This window comes from Solenopsis invicta, chromosome 1 (assembly GCF_016802725.1).
Source record: "Solenopsis invicta isolate M01_SB chromosome 1, UNIL_Sinv_3.0, whole genome shotgun sequence".
Lineage (NCBI taxonomy): Eukaryota > Metazoa > Arthropoda > Insecta > Hymenoptera > Formicidae > Solenopsis > Solenopsis invicta.
In genome coordinates this window covers 21066521-21094110 of record NC_052664.1, presented here as the reverse complement: position 1 = coordinate 21094110, position 27590 = coordinate 21066521, and the positions used below count along the sequence as shown (strand labels likewise).

At 33.6% G+C, this 27590-nt stretch overlaps 2 protein-coding genes across 7 annotated transcripts in view; one reads left to right on the top strand and one right to left on the bottom strand.

Annotated features, from left to right (window-relative positions):
- Positions 1 to 26025, bottom strand: part of LOC105194771 (acetylcholine receptor subunit alpha-like) — a 119207-nt gene extending 93182 nt beyond the window's left edge. For 2 of the 6 annotated variants that reach the window (XM_011159863.3, XM_026131428.2), the window contains exon 1: positions 2962 to 3575. The gene's annotated coding sequence lies outside the window, so the exon portion shown is untranslated. Of the gene's footprint in view, positions 1 to 2961; positions 3579 to 23854; positions 23899 to 25402 lie in introns of those variants that run through there. The other 4 variants (XM_026131427.2, XM_026131429.2, XM_011159862.3 and 1 more) reach the window with 3 other exon arrangements.
- On the top strand, positions 9158 to 14462 carry LOC105194830 (dynein regulatory complex protein 9). The gene is made up of 6 exons (XM_026131431.2): positions 9158 to 9603; positions 9681 to 9779; positions 11131 to 11371; positions 11523 to 11729; positions 12084 to 12215; positions 13982 to 14462. Exons 1-6 carry the CDS (start codon positions 9434 to 9436, stop codon positions 14180 to 14182), a joined length of 1050 nt encoding a protein of 349 aa, XP_025987216.2. The 5' UTR covers positions 9158 to 9433; the 3' UTR covers positions 14183 to 14462.
- Positions 26026 to 27590: the final 1565 nt, after the last annotated feature.

Here is a 27590-nt window from a genome sequence, read left to right as displayed (position 1 = left end):
GTATTAGACCTAAAACGTCAGTACGCTGAAGGAACTACATTAGCAAGATCGCTATTGTTTAATTTCCAATCCAAAATTTCCAAATGTATAAAATAAAATATTAAATAACAAGATAAAATATTAAATAACAAATAAAATATTAAATAACAAATAAAATATTAAATAACAAATAAAATATTAAATAACAAATAAAATATTAAATAACACAAAAACACTCAAATGTACATTTATTCGTAACAATTTTAAAACAAATGAGAAAGTATGTGTAATTAAATGCTAACATATACCTTAAAAAATGTATTTTAAAAAACTCAAAAGCCAAAAATGTTTTATAACAAATGTCGATTATTATGTATTGGCATTTTAGTGTCACTGTGTAACGAGCTATTAAACATATGATTCCACAAATAATTATTAAAATTGATCACTTAATAACAAAAACATTACAAGTGACTGTAATCTATAAGAGCCATAATGCCAGTTTCTAAAACAGTTGCAAAAGCAATTTCTAAAAGAAATATTTTATTTTGAATTTTTTCCACTAATAATTATCATCATTTTTGAGAATTTAAAAAATTGTATGACAATTATAAATAATGTCAAGTTTGTTTAAAGATAAAGTTAATTATAAAAATGTTAAAATTATCAAAAATAATAATGTAGAAGTATTTTGTAAAATGTAATATTTAAAAATTTGAGTGAATGTACTATTTTTATAGGATATTTTTGAAACAATAACATTTTTGTTGAACATATTTTTTCGTATCTCTTATTGCAACAATATACACTTAAAAATATAAAAATGGTATTTTTAACAGGGTACTTTTTACACCCCCATTTGCATACTAGCATCCATTAAAAAATATGTGTTGTTTATTTCAATATATACTACAGCGTATCCAAATCTCATTAAAATCGAAGAGGAAGGAGATTTTCAAACAAATATAGAGAGTAATTTCTAAGACAAATTAAACTTTTTTTTATATATAAGAAAGAATTTTAATAAAAATTGTCATCTAGCATTCAATATTAAATATTTTTTTATTTTTTAATTAAAGAAAAATGTAGCACCAGCGGAGTCAAGGAATTTGTCGTAAAAATTAAAATTGAAGCTTCTAGGACCCTGTAATTTTTTCAATATTTTAACTTTTTCTAGCAACTCGCAATGTGCAAAATTTCAGAAAATATTTATATTATTATGAACACGAAAAATTTGTGTAGGTTTCAGTATACGTGCGTAAGAGAAAAGTAATTTATGTGTAATTTTTCTTGCTCAATATTGAGCATAAAGAAGCGTTTTAATACCAAAAATGCCTATCCCAGGTGCATATGTAAACTAGGCACTTGGCCGCGTGCAGGACGTTAATTGGAAGTACGGCGGGAAAAAAACGAGCGTACGAGTGTTCGCGCGACAAGCAAAATGAGAGAAGTCAAGTGCTCTTGCAACACGCCCCGCAAGAAAATTCGATTAAAATGATGATTTGTTAATCGAGTCCCAGATTCAGATAAGCCCGTAATTCTCCCCTTAAGAAAAGGAGAAAGAATGGGGCATATTTCACATTCGACGATGAACTAAAGCATCATTAAAAGATGAAAACCGTATTTCACTTTTAGCAAATAATAATGAAAGTAAAAATGTTTCAGAAAATATAAAATGGAACGCGCGTTTTTCTTAGTTTAATTTGGCGCAGTTGCGACAAATTATACGCGAGTCAGAAAAAGAGTAGGGGGCGAAGAGGCAGAAAGCAGCGAGCTATACGGTTGATTGAACCATCATTATTCTACAGCACAATTAATTGCCACAAATACAATATTTGTTACGTAATACTGTATTAAGTTAAAATGATTATTTTTTTTCAGTCGAGCATACGAAATCAACGAATCAATAGCAACCGAATTTAATATTGTTACAGCGCATCTGGCTCAGCAACAGTAATAATAAATCAATTAACACAACGAATCACAATAATAATAAATCGATTAATGATATTTAGTAATCCGCCAGTGAAATCAGCGACAAATTCGGTAATTCCGATTTTCAGCGTTCAAAAACGTTAGATTAATTGCGATAATTGAACGGTGTTATGCAACCGAACGGGTACACTTCTCAAGTAGGGATATTAATTAAATTAGTGTTTCTCGTTGCCGATTCACTTGCGTATCTGAAGGCTTTCTGGGTTAACTCTAGCGTTTGCATAACGGCGACCAATGCGCCACCGAAATACTATCTTCCCAATGACGACTTTGGTACTCTAAAACTGTTTAGAGTGACTGTGACTTATTTGTTGAAGAATCTGATATGAACTCGCTGAAACTATTAGAAAGCGATTTTGTGAAAGTATATAGGTATTGCGATATCGCGATTTATCGCAATTATCCTTTCGGTTATAAAGTATGAATTGCAATTTGATTATCGCGATTCATTTTATTCATTATTTACAAACTTAAAATCGGGAGATTCATCGAGATCGTATCGGCATCCAGAAAATATCCGTTAAATAATCTCTCGTTATGATGATGCGAGTAAAATGCGATTTATCGAGATTATTTCCCGCAGGCGGGATTCTCGGCGTCGTTCCATCGACGTCTCTGCAGAACGCATGTTTACCACCCCCGCCCGAGGAAAAGAAAGAGCGAGAGGGATGGAGAGGGAGAGACAGAGAAAGAGAGAGGAGAGACGGAAGATGAAAGCGAAAGAGGGAGAGAATGAGAGAGAAGAGGAATCGACATAAACACGAGGGGTTGCGAGTAGAGCCAACTAGGTTACTCGTAACAACTCGCGGTAGGATGCGAATCGACATTGCCCAAGTTCAATTCATCAAAGCTGTACTTTGGCGAGACGCGCGCGCACACTTTTTGTTTCTCGCCGCTCCGCGTTGCTTCGCACGAGGAGGCAACGAGGAGCGAGATGTGAGACGATGAAACGCGGCAAAAGGGTTAAGTCGTCTTGAGCGTACTCACCCTTGGTGGTGCGAAGTGCGCCGGGCAATAACAACGACTGGACAGCGACGGACGTGAGAGAGCGGACGATCACCAGTACCGGCACTAGGCACCCCCACACTAGCACCATCCACGCCGATGGTGCGGACGGTGACGGGGTGTGCGGGTAACAACGGGGTGGGATTATAACCTTGCGTGGTCCGCCGTGCGAGCGAGACCGGGGGGACGTTTCCGCGACTGGAGGAAGGAAATGTCAGCCACGACGAGCGCACGTACGAGCGTGAAAAGTGGCCGCGACGTACCGCGGACGACGAGGCGCTCGCGTGCAGTTCCTCTCTTTCTCTCTCTCTCTCTCTCTCTTACTTTAGCCTCTTTCGCCGACGAGGCCGACGGCGAATCGAGGTCCGTACCGAGAAGGACGACGCACCAGGTGTGGAGCGCCGAGAAGTCACCGCGATCGCGACTCGCGGTTGGGTGTCCCCGGAGGGAGAGACAGCGTTCTCGAGCGCCGCGACGCGCTCGTCGACGACGGCGACGGCGACGGCGACGACGACGGCGAGGAGCGCACAGCGAGTAGATGAGAACGACCCTCTCTCGCTGCTACCACCACCGACACCGCCCTCGCGTCTCCACGCCACGGCATCGGGCGCGGCGGAAGCGCGCCGTCGCGACGCCGCCTCGCGAATACGCACGCGCCAGGGGTGGCGCCGGAGAGTGGCCTCCTGCCGCTCGCCGCATGTGTACACATACGTTTTCCTGCGCGCGGGTTAGGTCCACTTCGAACTGCGATAACAGCCGACAGGGTGCGACGGTTTACTTTTGCCTTAGATAAGGGACAGCCACCCTATTTCGGCCGCCGTTGGCCGAGTATCTCTCGAAACAATGAATTTCGTCTACGGCGTTACGTTTTGCGCTCCTTCGCCACCCCCACGACTATAAATGAAATTTTAATTGACATTTTGTCTTTTACAACCAACCTCTCTGAGAAATATGACCTGATATTAGTATAAATCGATTCGCAGGCGGAGTAGAAGAAAGGAAATTTACCTTGCCACACATTAAACGAAAATGAATTATTAAAATTAGAGATTAATTTTTAAACGTTTCTCTTCTCTTTACTTCAATAATGTATGTTGCACTTTTCGTGACAATTTTATTAGATTTTTTAAAAAGACGCAATAAAAAAAACATTGCGAGATAGAAATAACTTTTTTATACACTGACAATGAGAGAACAATTTTTTTTTTTATGAAAAACATACATTTTTAAAACCATATATTTTGATGCATTTATTTGTTCTGTTTAAGTAAAAATATTTACTTTTAAGTAAATAGACATATTACCTAAAGTGTATAATTTTGTATTGTTACATTTAAATAATGATTTTACCATTAAGCTAATAATACTATTAAGCTTAATTAAAGTGTTTTCTTGGATTAAAAAATTTAATTATCTTGAATATAAAATTTACCTAAGAGTACCTAAATGTTTTTTTAGAACTACAAAAAAATACTTCATGAAAAATTATTTCTTTATTTTATTTACAAAAATATTTTAATTAAAAACACTTTAGCGTGACTGCAAGTAAAAATGCCATTAGGACTCATCAAATAAATAATTTTTTGTGTTAAGTAGAATTCTGTTGTTTTAAGATATTTTTTCTCTCAGCGTACACATATAAAAAGTTTTGTTTCTTCAAATATATATAAATATATTAAAAAATTTTTTTAATCTATTTGAAAAAATTAAATTCTACTATATTTATATATACATATTAAAAGAATTTAGTTTTTTTTTCAAATAAATTTAAAAACTTTTAAAAGCATTCTCAATTATTTAAGACTATATTGAATTAAAAGAAATAAAAAGAATTTAAAAAAAAAATATTAAATCAAATCCTCTCTCTTTCTCTGTCTTCTTCAAGAATTGAAAATTTATTTAACTTTATAGTCCTTCGATTTCTCGATCTATATATTTTAATGTCAAAGTTAAGATTCAAATTTGAAATTATTTCTCGAGAATCTTGTATTGTCTTGTCGTTAAAATCAATTCTTTCATCTCACTATAAACGAAATTTTAATTAAAACCTACTTCTGCACATTGAGAAAAATAAAGAGGAAAATTGAAAGGACAGAACAAGTCCATGTTTATTTTAGTCTTTCATATTAGCGATGTCTTCTATAAGATTCTTTAGATAAGGCAGAATCGGGTTTCTCTTTAAGGAATTTGCTGCAAATTGTACATCACCAATTGTGTACTATGAAAAATGATGACAAATACGCTCTTTAAGGAATCAGAAAATATTACATGGATTATATTTGTATTAATCAAAATGTCCAAATCTTGATTCCATTGTAATTATTGATAAAAGTATTACGTAAAATATAATATTTCAACTTAATATACGTTAAATTAATACGAAATGAAACAATGCATTATACAACGACACAGGCATCATAAATATTCAAAATTTTTATAATTAAATTTTTAATCCAAAGTTATATGACAGATGAATCCCTTTCTGTGAATAAGATCACAATATTTCATACGCTCCACGGTCTTAATATTCTTCATGTAATTTGTGCATTTCGAAGAAGTTCGTTCTTACTTCAAAGTTTAATGGAGAGGTGACTTGCCACCTGTCAAATCATGGATTAATCGAATAAGTCGTGAAAAGCAGCACAATGAGACACTCACACGTACGCAGATCTGAAATTTGTCGGAATTTCTTTGTAACAGATGACATCGTCACCTTGTTTTCACGAATTCACGATCCGATATTCTTCGCGTTAAATGAGGACACGAGCTCGAAGGGCTGCGCGAAGAACTCTCTCTCTCTCTCTTTCTCACTTGCCAGACAATGCAGATTCAATTAAAAGTCTCGTCTCGATCTGAAAACTTTTCCAATCAAACTGATACGTGCTGGCGTGCCCTTTTTCGCCGGCAGGATTTTTTTCCCCCGGAGTCAGGACCCTAACATCATCAGATAGTAATTATGTCGATATCAGTTTAACAATTTTCGACTTTCGTTCGCTTCGCCTCGCGGAATAATTGATGAAGAACTAACAGCACGAGATCTCTTTGCCCTGAGCAGATCAGATAGAACGATGTTTATCGAATTTCCGCAGTTTCCTTTTCCCAATGTAAATTCTATCGCAAAAACAAATAAGTTCTAGTACAAGCGTGCCGTATTTAAAATAGAATTTATCCATTAAACCTCTCTTTGCGAAGAATATTATAATGCATGCGACAACACATTTATAAGCTTTTCCGTTTTATTTTTGCAACGTGTATATTTAAAAACGTACTTGTTTGTTACATTATTCTCAGTACTATACACAGAAAAAATAATGTTACTACAGCATGTAAAAATTGCTGAATACAAAACAGAAAATAATTTGATGTTAGGCCATCAAAATAATTATGTAGAACGCTCAAGCAAGATAATATTGAAGCAAACAACACTTTTGACATTCCAGCAATCAAGTTAAATATCCTATACAATTTTTTAAATAATTCAACATAATTATTTTCAGATCTATATTTTAGCAAAATTGTTCTTTCCGTGTAGATAACTCAAAATTATCTAGATAAGATAAATTGTATGTAAATGTATCTTAGATAAAATAAAGTTGATTTTATTTTAATCTATCTAAATAAAAAATGCAATTATACATGGTTTTATATATTGTTTCATAAAAACAATTATATTCGTATTTTTATTTCCAAGTTTTTATTTCTTAAAAACAGAAGTTCTTCAAATAGTTTTAATCTGACATAAAAATATTCCCCTTTGGAGTTGAATCAATACGCAAATAAAAATCCAAGTTAAAAATAAATGGAATATATAACTCACATTATACATATAATGGCTGACAAATAATTTCATTGTAAAAAATTTTTGAATTTATAGTTTTGGAACAATTTTTATATTGCACTATTACTACTGATTTGTAGTAATAGTGCAATATAAAAATTGTTCCAAAACTATAAAACCACAGTGTGGGCTGCATTCCGATATATAGTACCAGTTCACGTAACGTGTAGATTTTTGGATGCAATCCTGTTATCATTTTGAAAACTTTTCTTGTTGGCTAAATAATAACTTGAAAGTTTAGGCTTAACACAGTACTTCATTTTCGTTATTGTTTACATTAGATAATTTGAACAAGATAACACTCATTTTATCTAAGACAAATTTGAAAATAATTTACATTTTAATAATCTAAAGATGAAACTGTTTCTCGTCTAGATGATTACCTAGATAATTTTATATAGTTAACGGCACACACAGATTATTCTTTAATTATAGTGTCATTGGAAATACGACAGCAGAAGAACGTAAAAAGTTCCGTTGCTGTGCTGAGAGATAAGAGGCGAGTGGGAGATTTCACGATACCTAAAATCGATAATTCCGGACGGGCATTCTATGGCGTTGCGGCAAAACTACACGATGCATTACCTCGGTCTCATGCAGGCCAAGATCTACTTGGCTTCGTCCGCGTTCGCTCGCGCTAAATGTGTGCCCGCGCCTTTTAAAGACCACAACTTTTCCGTAGAAAGTTTCCTTCTCCGCGAAAACTTTTCTCGCGGAAATGTGCGAGAAGCAGAATCGCGTCGTCCACGGAGAGGAGCGTGTTCGCGGTGCGACATGACGACCGTACGAGCGCATTAAGTCGCAACTCTTCTCGGATTTTTTGGAATTTCCGTTTCCCGGAAAATGTTAACGAAATCGCGCGCGATCTCTCCTCGCGGCGATTCGATGAATTTTAATTTCGGAAATTTCGTCGGAGCTCTCCCAAGCCGGAGATCGTATCTTTGCGCTTTTCGGCATTATAACAGAGAAAAATTTCCCTCGGCAAGCCGCTCCCCTTTCATTTGCGGTAACGCGATTTTGTGCACGAAGCTCCGATCCTCCTTTTTTTTCTCTCTTTTCTCGCGCCTACTACCGCTTTAATGTCCATGGTTCCTGAGTTCGTTTCCACGGCAGCCCGCGGCGATGGATCAAACTGTTTAACTCGCTCGAAAGGTTTGCGGAGCTACAGAGTTTGGACGGTCTTCTTCTTTTTCTTTCCTCGCAGTACACAGTGTCGGGATCGATGTGGTGCCTACGCGTCCGACGATGTGTTAATTAGCTCGAGAAAGAAATATCTGCGTATTTATAAGCGTCTGTCTGCGGCTATGTACGTGTATTATGTACTTTCAATCTTCGTCACGTGTACTGAATGACTATCGAATGTGTCCTTCTTATTGGCGTATACATTAAAAAAAGTATAATTAGATCGATTATTTAAACAACTTATTATTATTTGAAACAACTTATTATTATTTATTATTAAATATATTATTCAAAGCAGCTAAGAATATAATGTACTAACAATTTGTTAATCCAGTTTTATCAAATTAAAACGTATAAGATTATTATTAACAAATTGTAAAATATATAGTGTACAGAATGAATCACACAAGCTGTTACAAATTAACATCTCGGGATTTATTTTAAAAAATTCTTAACAATAATATATCGTTATTGTAAATTGTTTGAATTTTTAAAAGTAAATGTTTAAATTCATGAATATTTTAAAATTCGAGAAATATATATTTATAAGCAGTTTTTAATGCGTTATGCAATTACGTAAGAGAGCATGTCTCAATAAAAAATTTCAAGATAATCTTAAAAGTTCTAAGAAACTATATAACACCGCTTTAAAAAATTATTTCACTTTTTCTTACTATTAAGTTACCATCAATAATTTTTCCAATATATCTTCATTGATGCTGAAGTATTAATTTATAATAACAAATTACGTGACTCGCTTCATATATTAATAAAAAATTATTACATAAATGGCAATAAAATAGCTATTTATTGAAGTCGATGGCCATTTGCTAATTTATTGTCCTTTTTCTCTTCCATCATTGATTTTCGATAATATATTTTTCGCAAAAAGTCAATTTGAAAAATTAAATACATAAAATGTAAATCGCTTCTTGTTAATCGATCTTTCTAAGTGCATCTACTCTGCACCAGTGCCTTTGGGAAGACAGTTGGTATTCCAACTGTGTCATTGATGTTGCTCAGAATTTAAGGAGGCAACGGAAAATCGTTTTCAAGTCGAGCTGAATCTACGCGTGATAAATTGGCTTATCAGACAGACGTAGACTGACGCGCTGTATCTATCGGGCGAATACGTTTAACATTGAATTTGTCGACGTTGAACATAAAACGTGTGTACAGGTGCATGCATCAAAGTGCATGAGCCTTACTCTGCCGTGTAAAACATTCTCTGCATCGTAAGACATATATGTTATTCTGCCATTCTCGCTGAGTTCCTGTCAGAACAATTTTGAAATTTTTTTCATGTACCATAGCTCTATTTTCGTATGGTGTATGTAAATTCGTCGACGAAAACAGTTTCCATATGTAGCTGTTTTGCGACGAACGCAAGATCGATCCGATTCGTTAAAGAGAGGAAAAAAAAAATAAAACCAAATGGAAACGTCGACTGAAGCGGAAAGTCCTGCGGGATTTTCGCCAGCGGTGCGTGAGATTCTCTTGGAAGTCCTGGAGGAATGTGCGAACTCATTGGCCATTTACCAAAATATTTTGCGACAACAATCGGTGATGAGGGACGACGCCAACACTATTTTTCCCAATGCTGAGTACGTCAAGCGAATACAGCGCAATAAAACGTGACTGTACTATTATGACCCGTCGGTCTTTGTATATTTATCCGCAGGATTTCGGAGACGTCTATTCTACAGACGCTCACCGGGGGCGCGGCGGAGATGGTGGATTCACGGAGAGAAGCTGCGCGTGAAAAGCTTCAACGAGACAGGTTGGAATGTATTTAGTCCGTCCATAAGCCTATCTGAAGGGCCGACATATTCATGGCGGTTCAATCAATAGACTACTCGATAATAATGAAGTTTCAAAACAAAATTAATTACATAATAAATCAACTGATCTGTTTCCTGAAAAAAAAAACTAAAAAGTACAAGTGGCAAGCAATTCTTTCATTTTATATCATGTCCTGTAGTATCGAGCTTAAATATCATGATAACAACAATTCGTTTTAATTACTCTTTGTGTTTTGTGTGACTCGTTTCAGATAATTATTATCCACGCTTTTCTGTAATTAAACAATTTTATGTTTGCATTTTCGTTATTTAAATATAATCTATTTTTGTATTTCAAACGCTCATTTGTTTTGATTAATAAAATATTTTGTCTAATTCAATTTATTAGTTGTTCTAATAATTACAAAGGATAATAAAGTTCCAATATTGTGGTCGAGAAAATTTTCGAGTTGTTTCGATTTACTGCTACAAAATAAGCAAATTTTATTATAAATAATTCCGTTCATCTCGATATTAATTCTTTCACACATTTTTCATAATTTTTTTGAAAGAGGAATACAATAAATTGAATTAATTTTCAAGATATTTAAAATCACTAAATATTATATTACGTGAAAATAAAATTGAAATATAAGTATTCAAAATGACTCCAATATAGTGGCAAAAAATAAAAAAAAATATCTTCAAAGTGTAATACAAATTTGTATTGAAATGTTTCACGGTCGCAAAATTAAATTTCACTCACAAAACAAAATGTATATTAATAAGACCTGAGGAATAACGCTCAAAAGTTTTTGGTCCATTATCTCTACATCACACAATCAATATTGACTAATATTGATGAATACTTATACTTTTTCATGATCGCAAGATTAATCTATAAAACAAATTATATACTGATAAGAATACTGTGCAATAAAGATTAACAGTTTTTTTTTTGTTAAGTTGTCCTCTTGAAAAACAAAAATAATTGACAAATGTTTAATAAACTGATTACTAGATCAAGTAACGAATATCTCATCAGTTAACTGAATAGTAATCATCAGCTAAACACTTTACAAAGTTATTTTTTAAAAAGTTACGTTCGGCGGAGTTCGCAGAAAGTGTGTAAATAATGAGAAATAGATAAAGTATTAGCGCTCAAGCGATTTTTTAGTAGAGGTAGATATTTATTTAAAAATTTTCGTTTGTCACCAAAATCATTATTTTTTATGTCTTTTCCGAAAATACGTGAACAACAGGAGATCAAAAAAATCGCTTCACTCAAACATATATATAATAAATCCTATTAAATGTGCAAAAATTAAGGCATGTCGTTCTATATTGCAGTATATATGTGAGCAATATAATACAAGACTTGAAGCGAGAAATTAACGAAAACGGAACCATCGATATATTAACCAAAGAGATCGAGAAAATAACGTCGCAAGAAGAACAGGATCACCTTTTAATAGAGAAAAATGAAAGGATGCAGACGATTGTGGCGGAGTTACGAAGAGCGATTGCCGATAAAAAAGCAACGGTCGAGAGGGAGGAGGAGAGTTTAACGAAGAAGCTCACATTGACACGGGTAAATATTTCGCGAGTCGAGGAAGATTTACAAACATGTGTACGGCGCAACAACGATAAATCATCAAATTTTGCTGTTTAACCGTTTATTTGTTGTGGTGCGTAAGTATAATAGAACCATGTTGAACGAAACTTGTTCGCGAAATGTTTAGGACGAGAAGGAGAGACTGAAACTAATTAAGGACGTGGAGATGAAATATGTCCGAGTGTGGGAAGCGGCACGTCGGGAGCAATACGCACTGCGTTACGAATTGAGGCTAGACGAATTGAAAAAGATTTGTAATGATTATTGCGTGCGCGAGAGGAACGAAAATCACGTGAATGATGTATTGACGCGTTATTTGATGCGACGTGTAGCGGTAAGGATAAATTCTTTTCCAACTTTTCTCGTTTAAAACGAGCAAAAATATCTCATATACAGCTTGTACTTAAATAGTTAAGACTTAAAAAGGGTCTGTCATTAAAATTAGGACAAACGCTTAAGCGACCCTGTAAGTTCTTCAGCGAAAAAGCTACAAAGTTTGCTGAAAAATGTAGTTTGAGATCGGAATACTCTTTTGTAACACGTTTTCCGTGAATTAGCAGAAATTCGAAGTTTTTGACGAATTACGTGTCTAAATGTCGAGCAATTTGCACGAAATAAATTTCGTCAAATTTACGACGAGTCACGCTCCGTAACAAGGATAACAAAAATATTTACTTTGAATTTACAGCTCATCGAGAATCGAATCGAGCAATGGCGGCGGAGGTATGATCGGGAGAAGGAAATGTATGAGGAGAAGATCCGCAAAGTACGCAACGAGATCGAAGACGCTCGGGAATACTTGGGGGAACTTACAACGGAGGTAATGATTCGAAAGCTGTGCGACAGTGCGAGAAATATTTTCGTTTCATTCCCAGGACAGGAACGGCGTAGAGCAGTAACTCGATTTCCATTCCGCCGCTCATTATTTTGACCATCGCCACTGTGAATCTTAATTGTCGGATAAAGAGGATCGCGACCGGCACAACAACCACAATCGCCAACTTATTTCGCATTCTCTGTGTGACTGTCTGATTTACTACGTCACGTTTCGCCTATTGGCAATCAAGCTCGGCTAACTTAGCCCGGGTTTAAAGGGCGCGCAGAAGTTTTGCTGGATAATCGATAATTCGCGTCAAGAACGTGTCCGCCGAGACTTAGAAACGTCTTGATGATCGTTATTAATAGCCGAAATCTCCTCGAATTCTAGGCTCCTGAGAACCTTCCGCATGTTTCGGACCGGTTTACATTTAAGCGAAACTAAGCCATTGACCGGAAGTTTGTGGATTAATTTCCCCTAGGTATTTGTATATAAGGACGTGACGGAATTCATAAAGCAATCAAAAGCTCAAACTAGGCGAAAATAATTTTTTGCACTAGAAACGATTTCGTATTAAGTCAAAACGTCTGCAATTTATGTTATGTAATAATTCGAATTGGTTAATTGCTAATGCAATAATTAGAATGGTATTTATACCCAGCGCAATTGTTTATTTATTATTTACTCTAATTTAGTTCTTGTTTGAGAAGTTTTTTTTATTTTCGAATTATTTTCAAACGAGAAATCACGTCCTCCTTGCTTGTATTACGGATTCGTTATTGCTATATATTAGTCTCTAGGCGAGAAGGCAGTATTGTGGTTACTGTAAACATTTCGGCGACCCTTATTACCTCCGTTATTAGCTGACGAATTCTAACGATTGCTTATGGAATCATTTGTTTAATAGCCCGCCGTTATGTAGAGATGTTAATATGCCATTTAGATATATTAGGGATATCATTTTATCCTTCCTATCATTTAATAAGGATAAAATGATATCTCTAATATTTTTGAAAGTAGGAAAATAAAAAACAAAAAAAAATAAAAATATAATTTTGTAAACACTATGTGTTTTTTTTAAACAAAACAAATATTTTAAATTTATTTTTGGGGTAGTTATATTACCACCCTGTTTTCTCTTTCATCTATTGTGCAGTGTCGTTACATTTTTATAAATTACGTCCCAAGTAATAAATATTTCTTAACTTTGAATCTAAAATCTATTAAACAACACTTTGATGAAAATAATCATTCAAGTTTCAATATGAAATACCAATTATTAACAAAGTTATTAAATAAAATGTAAATGTGTGTCATATTACTACCTTTTCTTCTATTCATAGTACACACTATTTAACACACTATTACTGAATTAATAACAATAAATCTTTTAATAATTTACAATTTTTTTATTAATCAAGAATTTTTCGCAAATTTTAATAGCTAACAAAAACTCAGATTAATTAAAAATGATGTTAAGTGCGTTATATTCAACTTATAAATCTATTTAATAAAATCTCTGTATCAAGATTTGTTCTTAATATAAGATAGCAGATTTTTCAAAATTCTTCAGTTTAATCCCTATTTTTTAATCATACGTCCATATATAACGAACAAAATTGGACCTTTCTTTATTGCTTACGAAGATGCACGAGCACGCGAAGCCCCGTGAATCTCGTATAAGACATACTTATTTTCGAGAAAGACACCGGATAAAATATGTCGGTAAACTCGTGTTGAAACTTGGATACGGACGGTGTTTGTTGCAGTATGGCAATAACCAGGAATTCATCGACACGTATCTCGCGGAGCAGGAGGCGCTCCGAAGACAAAAGGAGTACGAGGATCATATGCTGCGTAGCACAATCAAGATACAAGCCTGGTGGCGGGGCGTAATGGTGCGGCGGAAGCTGGGGCCGTATCGACCAGAAGAGAAAAAGAAAAAGAGGCCCGTTAAGACGAAGAAATAACTCCGCCTCCTTCCATCCGCTCGAGTTACTCTCAAACGTACTGCGTCGATTCTGATTCGTTCAATCTGACCGGGCGAACGACTATTAATCTATCAGCAATCTATCTACCTGAGGCTTCCTCTAACTGATTTACTACCATGCCCCGGTAATTTTAATCGTGAAACGCGCGAAACGAGCGAGAGGAGAAAGAAGTGCAAACGTCAAAATTAATTTGAAAGGTTTTCTACAAAAACCGAACAAGTTCAAACAAGTCCAAAAAGTTAAATTTTTTCAAGAAACAAAAAATTTTTCATTTTCAAACCATTCATTATGTAAATATGATAATTTTTCTCCAGACATATAATACATGTAATAATAATAAGAATAAGAGTTGTGGACTTTAAATTAATATTTGGAGGACTCATTTAAAAAAGATAATAAAATAATAAAAAACTAGACTTGTTTGATTCTTGGGAGAATTGTAAACACTGAAGGAAAAGTTTATGTTCAAATCATTTCCTTGATTTAAATAAATATTAGCTAGATAAAATAATTTATTTTGTAACTTAGAAAATATTTTTTTAATCAAAAAAATGATGTTAAAATAAATATCTCTTTTTTAACATAAAAATATTTTTTACAATGTATTTATTACTTATTTTTTTCCATGATATTTTAAATTTACCTTCTGTAAAATATGAATAATGATAAAAGATGGGGAAAAAATATTATTTAAAATATAAAGCTATTGCTTTATATTTATTCGAATACATAACTTTTCACTTTTTATTTACAAAATTTTAAGATGTTCTTAATAAAAACATTCTTTTATATATCTATGTTTGTATAAATATAATAATTTTCTTTTAGATAATATAATAGATATAAAAGCAAAGTTTTCAATTTCGATTATCAAGTATTTTTTGAAAGAACCAATTTAAAAAAAATACAAAAATTTCTGGATTTGTTTGGTATTTGCCGAAAATTTTATATTTGCTATTTTTTTATATTTATATTTCCCGTTTCCTGTTTGATTCTTACCGGAACAAAATTGTTCACGATGTGACACTACTGAATAATTTGGCGCCATAATCCAGATTTTAAAAAAAGTGGTCCTGTTTGGTTTTCGTAGGAGACCCTTCGTTTTTATTCGCTCACCCAATTCATCAGATTTGAGAGGAATCAGAGGGGGAAGGGCAACTCGCGCGGCGATTTCATGCAAGTTATTTACCTTTCTTCGCAGAGAAAATATTGATTCTACTTATCGGAACTAGATTAGCAAGCAACGGAAGGAGCAATATATTTTTATCTTATTTTCCTTCGAGTCTTGCTTTAGTATAATTCTCGAGGTTGACGTAAGATGAAACGAGCGTAAACGCTGCAAGGCCATTCGAAAGTACGAAAATCGCGAGAAAACGTGGCGGGGCCATTCGTTGAATCAGTGCGGGGTTTACGATAGATGAAGCGCGGGATTTCGCGAATCACCGAATGCCAATTTCGTGCCCCCTTCGTGATGTAAAATATACACGTACGTCCGTGTACATACGTCCATATGGAGTGCAGCGCGCGGGTCGAGTATTGTTCACGCAAGAATCTCATTTCCCGTGCAGAGCACTTCCTGGATTCTGCGGCAGGTTTCTGACACACCGCATGAAACGTGCAGGCATAATAATCGACGCGGCTGCTGCCTATACGCGGCACGAATGCAAACGTGCGCCACGCACGCGTTCAACGCGTAAAGCGTGGATTACACGAGGTGCTTTTTTTTTTTTTATTGTTTGTTTAGAGGTACGTCGAAAAAAAGACTAGCGAAAAAGCTATTTGATACAGAGTGTCCCAGTTCTCGCGCATTTGTTTTTTTCATGGAACAGCCTTTGATCAAAATTCGGGGTCGATCTTTTCTCAGTAAAAATGTAAAAAAAAAAGAGAGTTGCAGTAACTTTTTTAATCTTTAATGCCCTATACCTTCCTCTACTAAACTTTAAATCAGAATTTTATCAAAATAAATTTTATGTAAAGCAACTTGATATAATTTTGCGATCCACTTGACTTCCTGAAGTTTAGTATTTGAAAGAATCTTTTTTTTCGTTTATTTTTAGTACTTCGCGACAATTTTGCAAAGGAAAAACGTCTCCGAAAACTCTGTCGTTAAAAAAATAACGCGCGGCGAGAAGTGGGACACTTTGTACACTGTACTGCTAATATAAAAATTTTAGAATTGAACACATACTATAGTGCCAACATTAAACCTGGCGCATAAAGGAGGAATATTGGATATCAGGAATACACGGAAAGAATAATTTTGTTGAAATACAGATTTGAAAATAATTATGTAAAACCATTTAAAATATTGTATCGGATGTTTAACTTATTGATTGCCAGAATGTTAAAACTGTTTACAGTATTATCATGCTTGGACGTCCTAATCATTTTGGGCGTAATAATTATTTTGATGGACTAACATAAAATAATTTTCTGATCTGTATCTAATTAAATTCTTAGATGCTGCAATAAAATTGTTCTTTCCATGTAGGAATTAGAACTTTAAAATCTGTTTTCTCACAATAAAACATTAAACGTATGCACAATGGATACAGATAAGCTGTAAGGACAGATAAATGTATTGTACAAGACACAATATAATTTATTATTTATTTATATGTGTTCATTGAGCAAATTGATGCTAATTTCTACTTAGGATATCTAATATTCCTTTATTGTGTACAAGATCTGTACACAATACGTATACACGTTTATAAGTGTTCCCCCGATAAACACATTATACAAATGTTGCATAATAATGACATCATGAATTGACGAAAATTTTGCAATAATTGTGTTAAAATAATACGTCAACAATTTCGTCAAAATAAAATTTTTAAATAATTTTTAGAGTAAAAAATTAGACAATTTGTAAATATTTCACAATAATTTCAAAAATCATTTGCTATTTTATTTAAAATTTATTATCATCATATATGCTGAATATGTAATATTTTATGTTGCAATATTTTTACGTTACAATTTAGAATTTAATTATATATTTTTGTAAACACACATTCGAGTTATATTTCTAAATGTTTTAGTACGTAACTAAAATATTTTTTCCAATTATTAAACAATTTCTTTCTAAATTTAATTTAGAATGCAAATATAATATGCATTTAGATAATTTATCATATCGTTTTACTAAGATACTATTTCAAAATTAATTGCACATTATCAAAATTTTAAAAGTACAATACTTCTCCATTTTTCTAAATATACCTACATAATTGCAAATTATAATTTTTATGCACGATTTTGTCATGTACGATTTAATAAATGTTGTACTACCGAGTTTTTTATTTCATTACTAATTGGTTAAACAAGAAAATTTGTTACAACTTAAAGCAAACATTAAACAGTGTTTTACAATAATTTTTACGTTTAGCAATCCATAACATCTGATGCGTTTCGTGTGTTCTTAGGAGAAATGCACTCTCTGAATACCTTTTTACGGAGTTATTCATACAAATCGACATAAATTTTAAAATTTATTCTGTCTGCTGGTTGCTGAAAATGTCTAGCTCCTCTATACACATACAGCACTCACTGTGAGAGGATTTTAGCAGACACACGGTTCAGTACGTAGTAGCAGCTAATAAACTTTGAATATTTTAACTTAACTAGCATGCTTAGTTGGCGATGAGAAAGGGAAACTGGTTTTAGCAGCGTTCTGAAGTACACCATGCATTTTTACTAGTGTACCGTGCTAGAATACCGGTCGTCAAAAAAGCATCGTGTAAACTACACTTGAGAAACACGCCGTTACAACATCGCGACTCGTGTGTAAAAACACGTGAAACTGTGCCACAGCCGTAATGACGCTTAATTCCGACGTAAAAGTCGTAATTTCGGTCATTTTCCTTTTTCATAAAATGCCTACGAACGCTCCTTCGCGGCAGTAGCTTGAATCCATCGATCGCAACTCGCGATCTTGGAGGAAAAAAAAAATTGAAACACAAAATAGTAGATATTGCAAGTTTTCAAACTGCAGACGACGTAACCAGGTATTTAGTAAATCATGAGAGAGCTCGATATTAAAATAGCAGAATAAAAAACCCTCTTCCGTTCTAAGAAACTAATCGAAAAAATGTCGATTGTGTGGAGCACCTTCATGAATACAAGAAATCCAGAATGATCGCTCTACACATCGAGTCAATCGCGTTACGTTCTCTTTTCATAAGGCAATCTTTTAGCGAAGATGAAATATCGTCGGTTCGTTTGCGGGCGATTTTTCGGTACGTTCGCGTCTTAAATAAAACATAACGCACGAATCGATCGATCTCCTCGCCCTTTTGCCACTCGCTTTCGCACCACATGCGCGCTTCTGGGCAGTTTTATTTTTATAGGATAGTTTATCGCGGAAGCCCCCGTGCGCGGAGTAAAGGAAAGCGATTAGGAGAAGCGGGAGGAGTAGCAGGGAAGTTTTTAATCCGGTAAAGTTCGAAAATTTAAGGCGACAGGGACGTATGAAACGAAAGTGGTCCCCATGCGGCCATTGTTTCCCATTGTGAGGAAAGCTCGGAACCGCGACGTCGCCGTTGTGCATTTTCCCTCGTGAGAAATTCACGAGGCTACCCTCCGACGTACATACACATCCTCAACCCGTTCCCGCGAAACGAAAGCATGCAAGCTTACGCCCGGCGTGATCGTGCGGCCAGCCACCTCCTTAGATTACGATATAAGGAATGGGTAACGCGATGTGGCGGTGCACGCACGTGATAGCGCGCCCCCGCTGTATATGCAATTGCCTCGCTGACCCAGCTTTCGCGTACATCGATAAGATGCGCTTAAAATGAGGCTGCCCGAGAAACATTGCCTGGAGACCGCCCCGGGCAAAATTCTATGATGTACGACTTTGCGTATTTCCGTCGTTTCGGGAAGTTGTCACGTGTTGTAAACGAAAAGAAGAAAGAAGCGGGCAAAAGGAGAGCGAATGCGCGGTTGACAGAACGCAAACAACAAATTTCCAATCATGATTCAATCGAACAATCTGATGACCGGACAGTTCTATTAATGACAAACCCGCTCTCTAAATTGGAATCAGTGTATTATTCACTGAGAGACTCACTACGGTGAATAGCCTGTTTTCAGTGATATACTTATAACCATTTCATTCAGTGATATAAGCACTGTTTTTCAGTGATAATACACTGATTCAATCAGTGAGAGTATCCCTTTCTTAATTAGAATCATTAAAAAATAGTGAATAATTACTGATAACCACAGTTATAAGTGTAGCAATGTAAATCTGTAAGATTTCACTGATTCAGATTTAGAAAGCACATTTCAACAAAATTGGGACTATTTTCGGCAAATAGAAAATCAAAGTAAATAAAATCGATCAAAATTACGAAGTCAAGTCAGACCAGATTAAAATTTTTCCTTTTATGCAAATTTAAAGAAATTTCATAAAATAAATATGAGAGCAAATTATTTTAAAAATAATAATTCTTATTGTCTATTTTTTTTAATTTATTGACTGCGCATCTAAAATCTGCTTATTTCAATTTTTCATCGCAATATATTAATCTTGCAAAATATAAAATATTTTTATTATTTTTGTTTCATACGCGGATTATAAATCGATATAATTATATTTAAGTTCGTATCAAATGTTACGAAAAACAGATTGATTTTAATCTTTGAATTATAGCAGTTGATACTGTTATAATTCTTCAATTTCAAATTATAATATTATTATTTGATTAAATTATCTTAACTGAAGTAATAATTTGAATTTACTAATATTATGTGACAGTTTCAGATTTAAAAGTAGCATTAAATTTAAGAATGTTATCGCAACAAGACGCCAAACATTATTTTGAGATAATGGCCCGTATTCAGAACGCGCTTATAAAGATGTTAGTGCGCTTTTTTTTATTCTGCTCTTGTTTTACGTTCTTATGACTGATAAAGATAGAATAACAGAAAGCACGCTAAATTCATTATATAGTAATTCCGTCGTATTTACGTCGAAAAAAATCCACCGGAAAAGTCAGAGAAAAATAAAGTAAAAAAATAAACATATAACAGAGTGGTTGCTTGCAACTCTGCTCTGTTATATGCTTCAGGTTAGTATTGTATTAATATTAACGAAACCGTGAGTTGAATTGTCAATGTTTTGAGTAGAGCAGCCATGTATTACAACCTACGTAAAGTGATGACTCTCTCCGTAGGGAGTATAAAAGGCTCAGTGGTTATTTCGTAATGCTACATAAACGTAGAGGAATAATAAACGATAATACCAAAACACAAGTACTTGTATTCTTTATTCAACTTGATTGTCCTACTCGTAAATTAACCCATATATTCTATCCCTTTTGATATATAGTAAAAATGCAAACGTTTCTAAAAGTTCTTTTTTTTTCAAATATAAGAAAATAAATATTTTGGCCGATATTTAGAACACGCTCATATCAAAGATATTTGCGCGCTTTTTTTGTCTTTCTATTTGTGTCATTAAACGTGAGCAAGGCTAAAATAAAAAGGCGTATTAACATTTTTATAAGCGCGTTGTGAATATGAATCTTCAGTTTTTACATTTTTTAATAGTACACTGAAAAAAAAAATTGCTTGGAAAATTAAAATATTTAGTCTGATACGCATGACAAAATATTAAGTTAATTTAATTAATTCTTAGTTAAAAAATTGGAATGGTTAATATAAATGAACTACATCTTTTTTCGTGCAACTAAATAATTGTTGAATCAACCCAATGTTTAGTTGGGTTGACTAAATATTTTATTATTTGGGCGGACTAAATATTTTAGTTTCTCAACCAATTTTTGTTCAGTGTAGTATATAGTAATAGATAAAGTTTTTATTGATATAGTTTATCTACCTTAAATGTAGTAAATAATGCTTGATAAATTAAATTTTCGATAGGTACGACGTATATATCGAAGTTACCCGAGAGTATAATATAAATAAGAGGTTTTAATATATTTCTCATCACTCTTGTGTTATTTTAAGTATTTTCGCATAACTTATTAGATTAGATAGTGATCAGGTATTCAGACAATTTCCTCGAATCAGTGTGAGAGACTCTGTTTACCAGTGATTGGCAGAACGCGTAGAGCGAATCGAGCTTCGATAATCAGATAGAAATACCAGACTCTGGATGTATTCGCTTGATTAAAGCATATCGATGCGCTGCATCGAGCAAGCAGATTGGACATCGCTTGAGGCATTGGTAAAACTTCGTTCATAAACCGAAAACTAGATTAATTTTTTTCGTCGCACAAACACGATTTCAAAGAATTTTTAAATCAATTTTCATAATTTCACGAAAAGATCGGAGAATATATTGATCTTTAGTAAATAAAAAAAATGTTGAAACATTCATTGCATCGTGACAATAATTTGAGACGTTTTTAGTTATCAAGTTTGATTTTTCGCAAATAGTTCAAATTAATGCCATAAAATTATATCATACATATACATGATTCAGTAAAAATCGATCAAAAAATATTAAAGTATAAAATTTTTTGCAAACATTTCTAATTTCTGTTTACAAAAATACAAGAGAATAGAAAAGAATAAGTATACTACGAAATAAAAAAATGTTAGTTATAATTCGAACATATCCTTTTGCATATGATTGACTCTTTTAGTTGACAGGAGAGATTACAGTTGTAGTGGTTATAAATTACAGATTCTTTTAACAAAATCGAGTTTAATTTGAATACCAAGCAACAAAATCAGAGAGACATAATTTATCGATACTTTCGTAGAATTTGCAAGTTTAAAGTGTTGTGCTGGCGCGAAGTAATTGGGAATAGTTTTTGAATGTTGGGAGTTGAGCAACAAAATCAAATTTAAATTGAATCCCAAGCAACAAAATCAGAGAGGCGTAATCTAGCAAGACTTTTATAAAATTTACAAGCTTGAAGTGTTGTGCAGGCATCGAGTAGCTGGGAATAGCTTTTGAATGTTAAGTGTGGAGCAACAAAATCGAATTTAATTAAAATGCTAAGTAATAGAATAAGAAAGATATAATCAATTAAGATATTTGATGGAATCAGTATTTCACATATTGTGTTAATACAGGGTATTGTATTAATACAGCGTGATTGGAAATGATGATTTTGTTGAATCAAAAGTGGTGGAATTAATTTGGCAGTGAAACAACTAATTAGCATCAAAATAAAAATAAAAAAATGTATTTGGTTTTTTATATTTTGATGTATTTTTCTTGTGGCTGTGTTACCTAAACTTAAGTTGATACTGCTGTTTCTATCAAATTGGCTTAAACAATAAGAATAGAGCAACAAATTAGCAATAAAAAAAGAGCATTAAATTTCTGTTTATATTTATTTCACTCAATTGTGCTGCATTGTGTGCAGTATCAGCTTAATAAGCATAAAGTCCTCAATATACTTCATTAATGTTTAATAAAATATGTAATTTATACAAAATATTTGTATTTTACTTTTACATGTAGGCCTGTATTCAGAATATGCTTAAAAAATGATAACGCGCTATATTACGTCATTTTTATCGTTCATTATATTACACAAAAAATACGCTAACAATTGATCGAATATAAACATCAATTGAAAATAATATCATATGAAATTATTTGTATTTCGTATGAAGAATTTTAAACTTTTTACAATTAAAAAGGTTTGTGAGTCATTTAGTTATTTCTAATTAAGTAATTATTTTTACACCGTGATATATCTATATAAAATAATTAACCAAAGATAAATTAAACGAAATTTTGGAATTGTTTGTATTTTGCATAAAAAAATATAAAGTATCATTAAAAAATTTATGAATTATTTAAATTTTAATTAAAATCATAATTTTATTTAAGAATCGTATAACTATATGCCAAAATATAAATATAACATGACATTTCATAACACTCTTCATACAAAATAAAAATGATTCCAAACAGGATTTTAATCTCCGGCTAATTATTTCAGTTAAAAACATTACGTAAAAATAATTTCTTTTTACAATTAAATACTTTTACAATTGAATGATTTACAATTTGTATTTCAATTTGACTTTCAATTGTATTACTAAACTTTTCATATAAAATATAATCGATTTCATATGATTTCATATGATAGTTCTTTCAATCGACATTTATATTTAGTCAAGTACCTAACAATGCGTTATAACCGCATTCTGAATGAACCTTAGATTATATGTATACCAGCTTTAACGTGCACCAGTGCGCACTAACGCAATTCAATCGAATTCGATATAATCCATATAATACGACTAATTCAAACTTTAGACAGATTGACAGAATGTATGAAAAAACTCTTTTCTGTAATCAGATTTAAGAATTTTGTTCGTAACAAGTTGTAATATAAAAATAATTTAATATTTATTTCTGTTTCTTTTTAATATATGATATGTATCATCAGAGAGAAGCCTAAGAGCGGTAACTGCAATTCAGCTGTGTCTTTAATTTAACGCGCCTCTATGTCCATAAAATGTAGATATTGAACTACAAAGCCAATATTTATGAACTTCTGTAGATAATGTTCACCATTTTGTGGTTCTTTTCTGTGCTATAACATTGTTGGGCTTTTTTGCATCAAATATGAATAATCTATATTACATTATGTATGTAACGTGTATATATATATAAAAATGGTAAATAGATTGTCAAATCAGTTCACTCACCGATTGTGGTTGCCGTTGCTGCTACTGCATCTCCTTTCCAAATTCTGAAAATATAATAAATATATATTTTTTTTAGAAAAGTTAGGCACAAAAGGGTTAAGCAACATTTTAGTTTAGAAAGAATCTTTTTTTAATGTATCGGCATAAGCATTTTTACGACTTATAAGTTAGCAGAACAAAGTGAACAGAATCAATTAAAACTACTTTTTTTTATTTGTTGCTCATTTGTTTCTAAAAAGTTGCCAAAGAAAAAAATTTGTTGCTCTGTTAGTTTTTCTTTTAATAATGTTTCGCTAACGAAAGATTAAGTTAGCAGGACAATATATGTATAATAATAAAATTAAATATAAAAATAACATCAGAATTTGTTGCTAATTTGTTGCTCATAAAATATGTTAGTTACGATTTCGTTAATCGTGTAACAAGTATACACGACAAACTCCTCAGCAAACAGAGAATAACAATCAGAAAATAATCTGTTACTCTCATGATTATGGTACCAAAACCATTCTCAGATATTATAATATCAAAATATACCACTACTTGAATTAGTTGCTAATAACGTTAAAAATAATTAATTTATTCAAGAAACGCAAACGCCAGGTTCTAAAACATGTTACGCAATCAATGAATTTGTTGCTCGTATAATTATGATATTAAAATCATCCTCGGACATCGTACCATCAAAATATAACAAAATTCGATTTTGTTACTAACCGTAACGCAGTGGAAGTAATTTGTTTATCTGGGAAACGCGCGACTTGCGCTCTAAAATTTGTTGTCCGATCGTTAAATAAAAAAAAAACAGTTTCAATTAAATCTGCTTACTTTGTTTCACTAACTTATAAGACATTTTATTTTTGTTAATGGATAGATTTAACTATTATAGGCAAAGATATTTCTTATGTTCAGTTTAATAAATAAGTAACTTGCCCCTGCAACCAAAATATGATCATATAGTAATGTAGATGATCAAATATGACAGGTTGCATTCCAATATACACTGCCAATACTGAAAATCCATAGTTTATGTCACAAATACTACAGATTTTTAGTACAGGCAGTAAATTACGTATGCAAGAACGCAGAAATACAACAATTAATAAAATACGACAGGCTGCGTTTCAATATACACTGCCAGTACTGAATCTATTGTTCATGTCACATATACTACAGATTTTCAATACTGGCAGCGTATATCAGAACGCAGCCTGTCATATTTTATTAATTGTTGTATTTCTGCGTTCTTGTATGTTTTTTTGTAATTTAACTTAAAATCTATAGTATATGTGACATGAACTATAGATTTTCAGTACTAGCAGTAAATTTCGCAATCACAGTAGATTATGTCATTTACAATTCACGAGTATTTATACACTGTGCATATTTGATGCATCTTGTTTGTTCACGTTTTCTATATAAAATTATAAATAGATTCTCTCAAATTCTGTTGCAAATTATAGATCGTCTAAAGAAGGCTTTACATTTAAATTACAAAAATACATGTGCAAGAACGCAAAAATACACAACAATTAATAAAATATTTACCAAAAGTTGCTCCATGGAGACCGTTTTATAGCTGAAAGTCTGTTGATAACTCGTTATTGTCGAACCATACACATTAACCGTATACATGACCGCCTGATACTTTGCTTGGCACTCTTAATATTACGCGGATAACACACGAACAGGAAAGCAAATAAAAGACGAAACGCGCACGAGTCAAAAATACTAAATTGCGAAAAGGAACGAGCGGCTATCATGTCCCTGTTCGGGCGCTATGTCACGTAACTCAAGACAGCGGCGAGAGATTGAATAGACGCACGCGTAGATAGAAACGAGACAAACCCACTCCCGATTGCAAAGCTTATACTTAATATGATCGCACGGCGACAAGTAACGCTTCACTTGACATTCACGATATTTTACTGCATGATGAAGTATCCTATTCCAGCGAACACGTTTACGCACGCAACTTGACGAAGCTACGCAACAACGACACAAGCACACACGATACTCGCGATCATCTCTACGTGAGACACTGCGGTTCACTGCATATCAGAATACTCATTCGCAATCACATCGACACTCTCGAGACCGTATTTGTACACAATTCGGGTTTGAAACACGCGAGAAGCACGGAAACGCTTTGTTATAACGTCTGACAACCGGCGAAACAGTAAATGAATATAGCGCAGTATGGCGACGGTAACATTAGTAGCAGTGGCGCTGCGATGTCGGAGCAGCTAGAGTCCCTAGAAGTAGAGAGTCTGGACATCTCGGGGTTCCACGTGATTGGATGCACGTGATTGTGCACCTAAAATGGCAGCACCAATACGGATCCCTGTTTAATCTTCTTTAGCCAATGCGATAACAGCATACAACACGTTCAAGTGCACACAATGATAAACATTCACACACATAAAGCTCACGTACATACACTACATATTCATCACCGACATTTTAGGGGCAGATGTCCAGACTCTCTACTTCTAGGGACTCTAGGAGCAGCGGCAGCTCAACGACGATTGCCGAACGGCGGCGGAGATGGCCGAGCTGCCGCGCGCCGAGCGTGAGTAGTGGGGGTAGTGGGGGAAGCGTCTGGCGGACTAGACTAGACGGCACGTGATGCGTGGTGCGTCGCAGCGTGGCCTTGTCGAACGTTGACCTTGCGCCGCGATCAACAGCCGATTCGTCGGTTAGCAGCGTGCGCCTCAGCTAACGCAGTCTCAACTCAATGATTTCATACTGTTAGTAAGACTTACTTGCGTCGCATCAAATTCTCGTATCATTACGTACTCTTGTATCATTTGCTAAATCTGCTTACGCGTACCAATTCCGGTGAAAATAGTATGTTCATTAAACATTTATTGCAACGTTTATGAGATGTTTTCGTTGATAAAATCTCGCGTTATCATAACTTTTAGCTTTGGTTTCGAGAGTGTAGTGCAAAGTATCATCATGATCTGCTTTCGCGAGTGTTATATAAAAAAAAAATATTGTCTTCGATACTGAAAATCTGGACAATCTGATAATGAGAGGAGGAGGAGGCCTAGTAGAGACATCGAGCATCGGCGGAGTAACATGTGGTAAATATAATTTATTTATATATCATAATCTTACGCGCGGAAACGTTGATCATTTTTTAATTGATGAATATTTAGAATATAAAAATTAGAAAAAGAAATTTTACAAATAAAATTTGATTTTTTACTCACAGATCTAATACGGAGTTATTTAGCCACGAAATTGCGATGATACTGTAACATACAAATATATTTAAAAATTATAATTACGCTTAAAATAATCAATTGAAAAATTTATTTTTACACGCACGTCAAATTTTCAAAACTTGTCTTTCAATTAGATTTAATAATGCAATTATATCTAAAAAATACTTTTACAAAATTCAATTAATCTTATTTAAATTTTCATTTTTTAAGTATTTATTTTTTTGTATTGAGATGAAATTGGATAAAAGAAAAAAAAGGCTATTAATTTTAAACAAAAATTTATATTTACCTCGAGGTTGCTCCACTGGGGCTCGATGCTTCTCCCAGACCTTCTCCTTTCAAATCGGGATTGTCGAGCCTCCTCGTTCCGTTGCACTCGCGGAACACTCGCGTTAAACACACTAAAATTGCGCCCGAGGACTAATTAAGTCCTATTACTTAAACGGCACTCCCGAAACAAACGCGCGATGCAACAAACCGGTTGCGGTTCGTTTATTTAAATA

Coding starts and splice junctions, on each gene's coding strand:
- LOC105194830 (XM_026131431.2), top strand. CDS start 9,434: ATGGAAACGTCGACTGAAGCGGAAAGTCCTGCGGGATTTTCGCCAGCG. Junction 9,780..11,130: donor GAAAAGCTTCAACGAGACAG/GTTGGAATGTAT, acceptor TCTATATTGCAG/TATATATGTGAGCAATATAA. Junction 11,372..11,522: donor AGAAGCTCACATTGACACGG/GTAAATATTTCG, acceptor CGAAATGTTTAG/GACGAGAAGGAGAGACTGAA.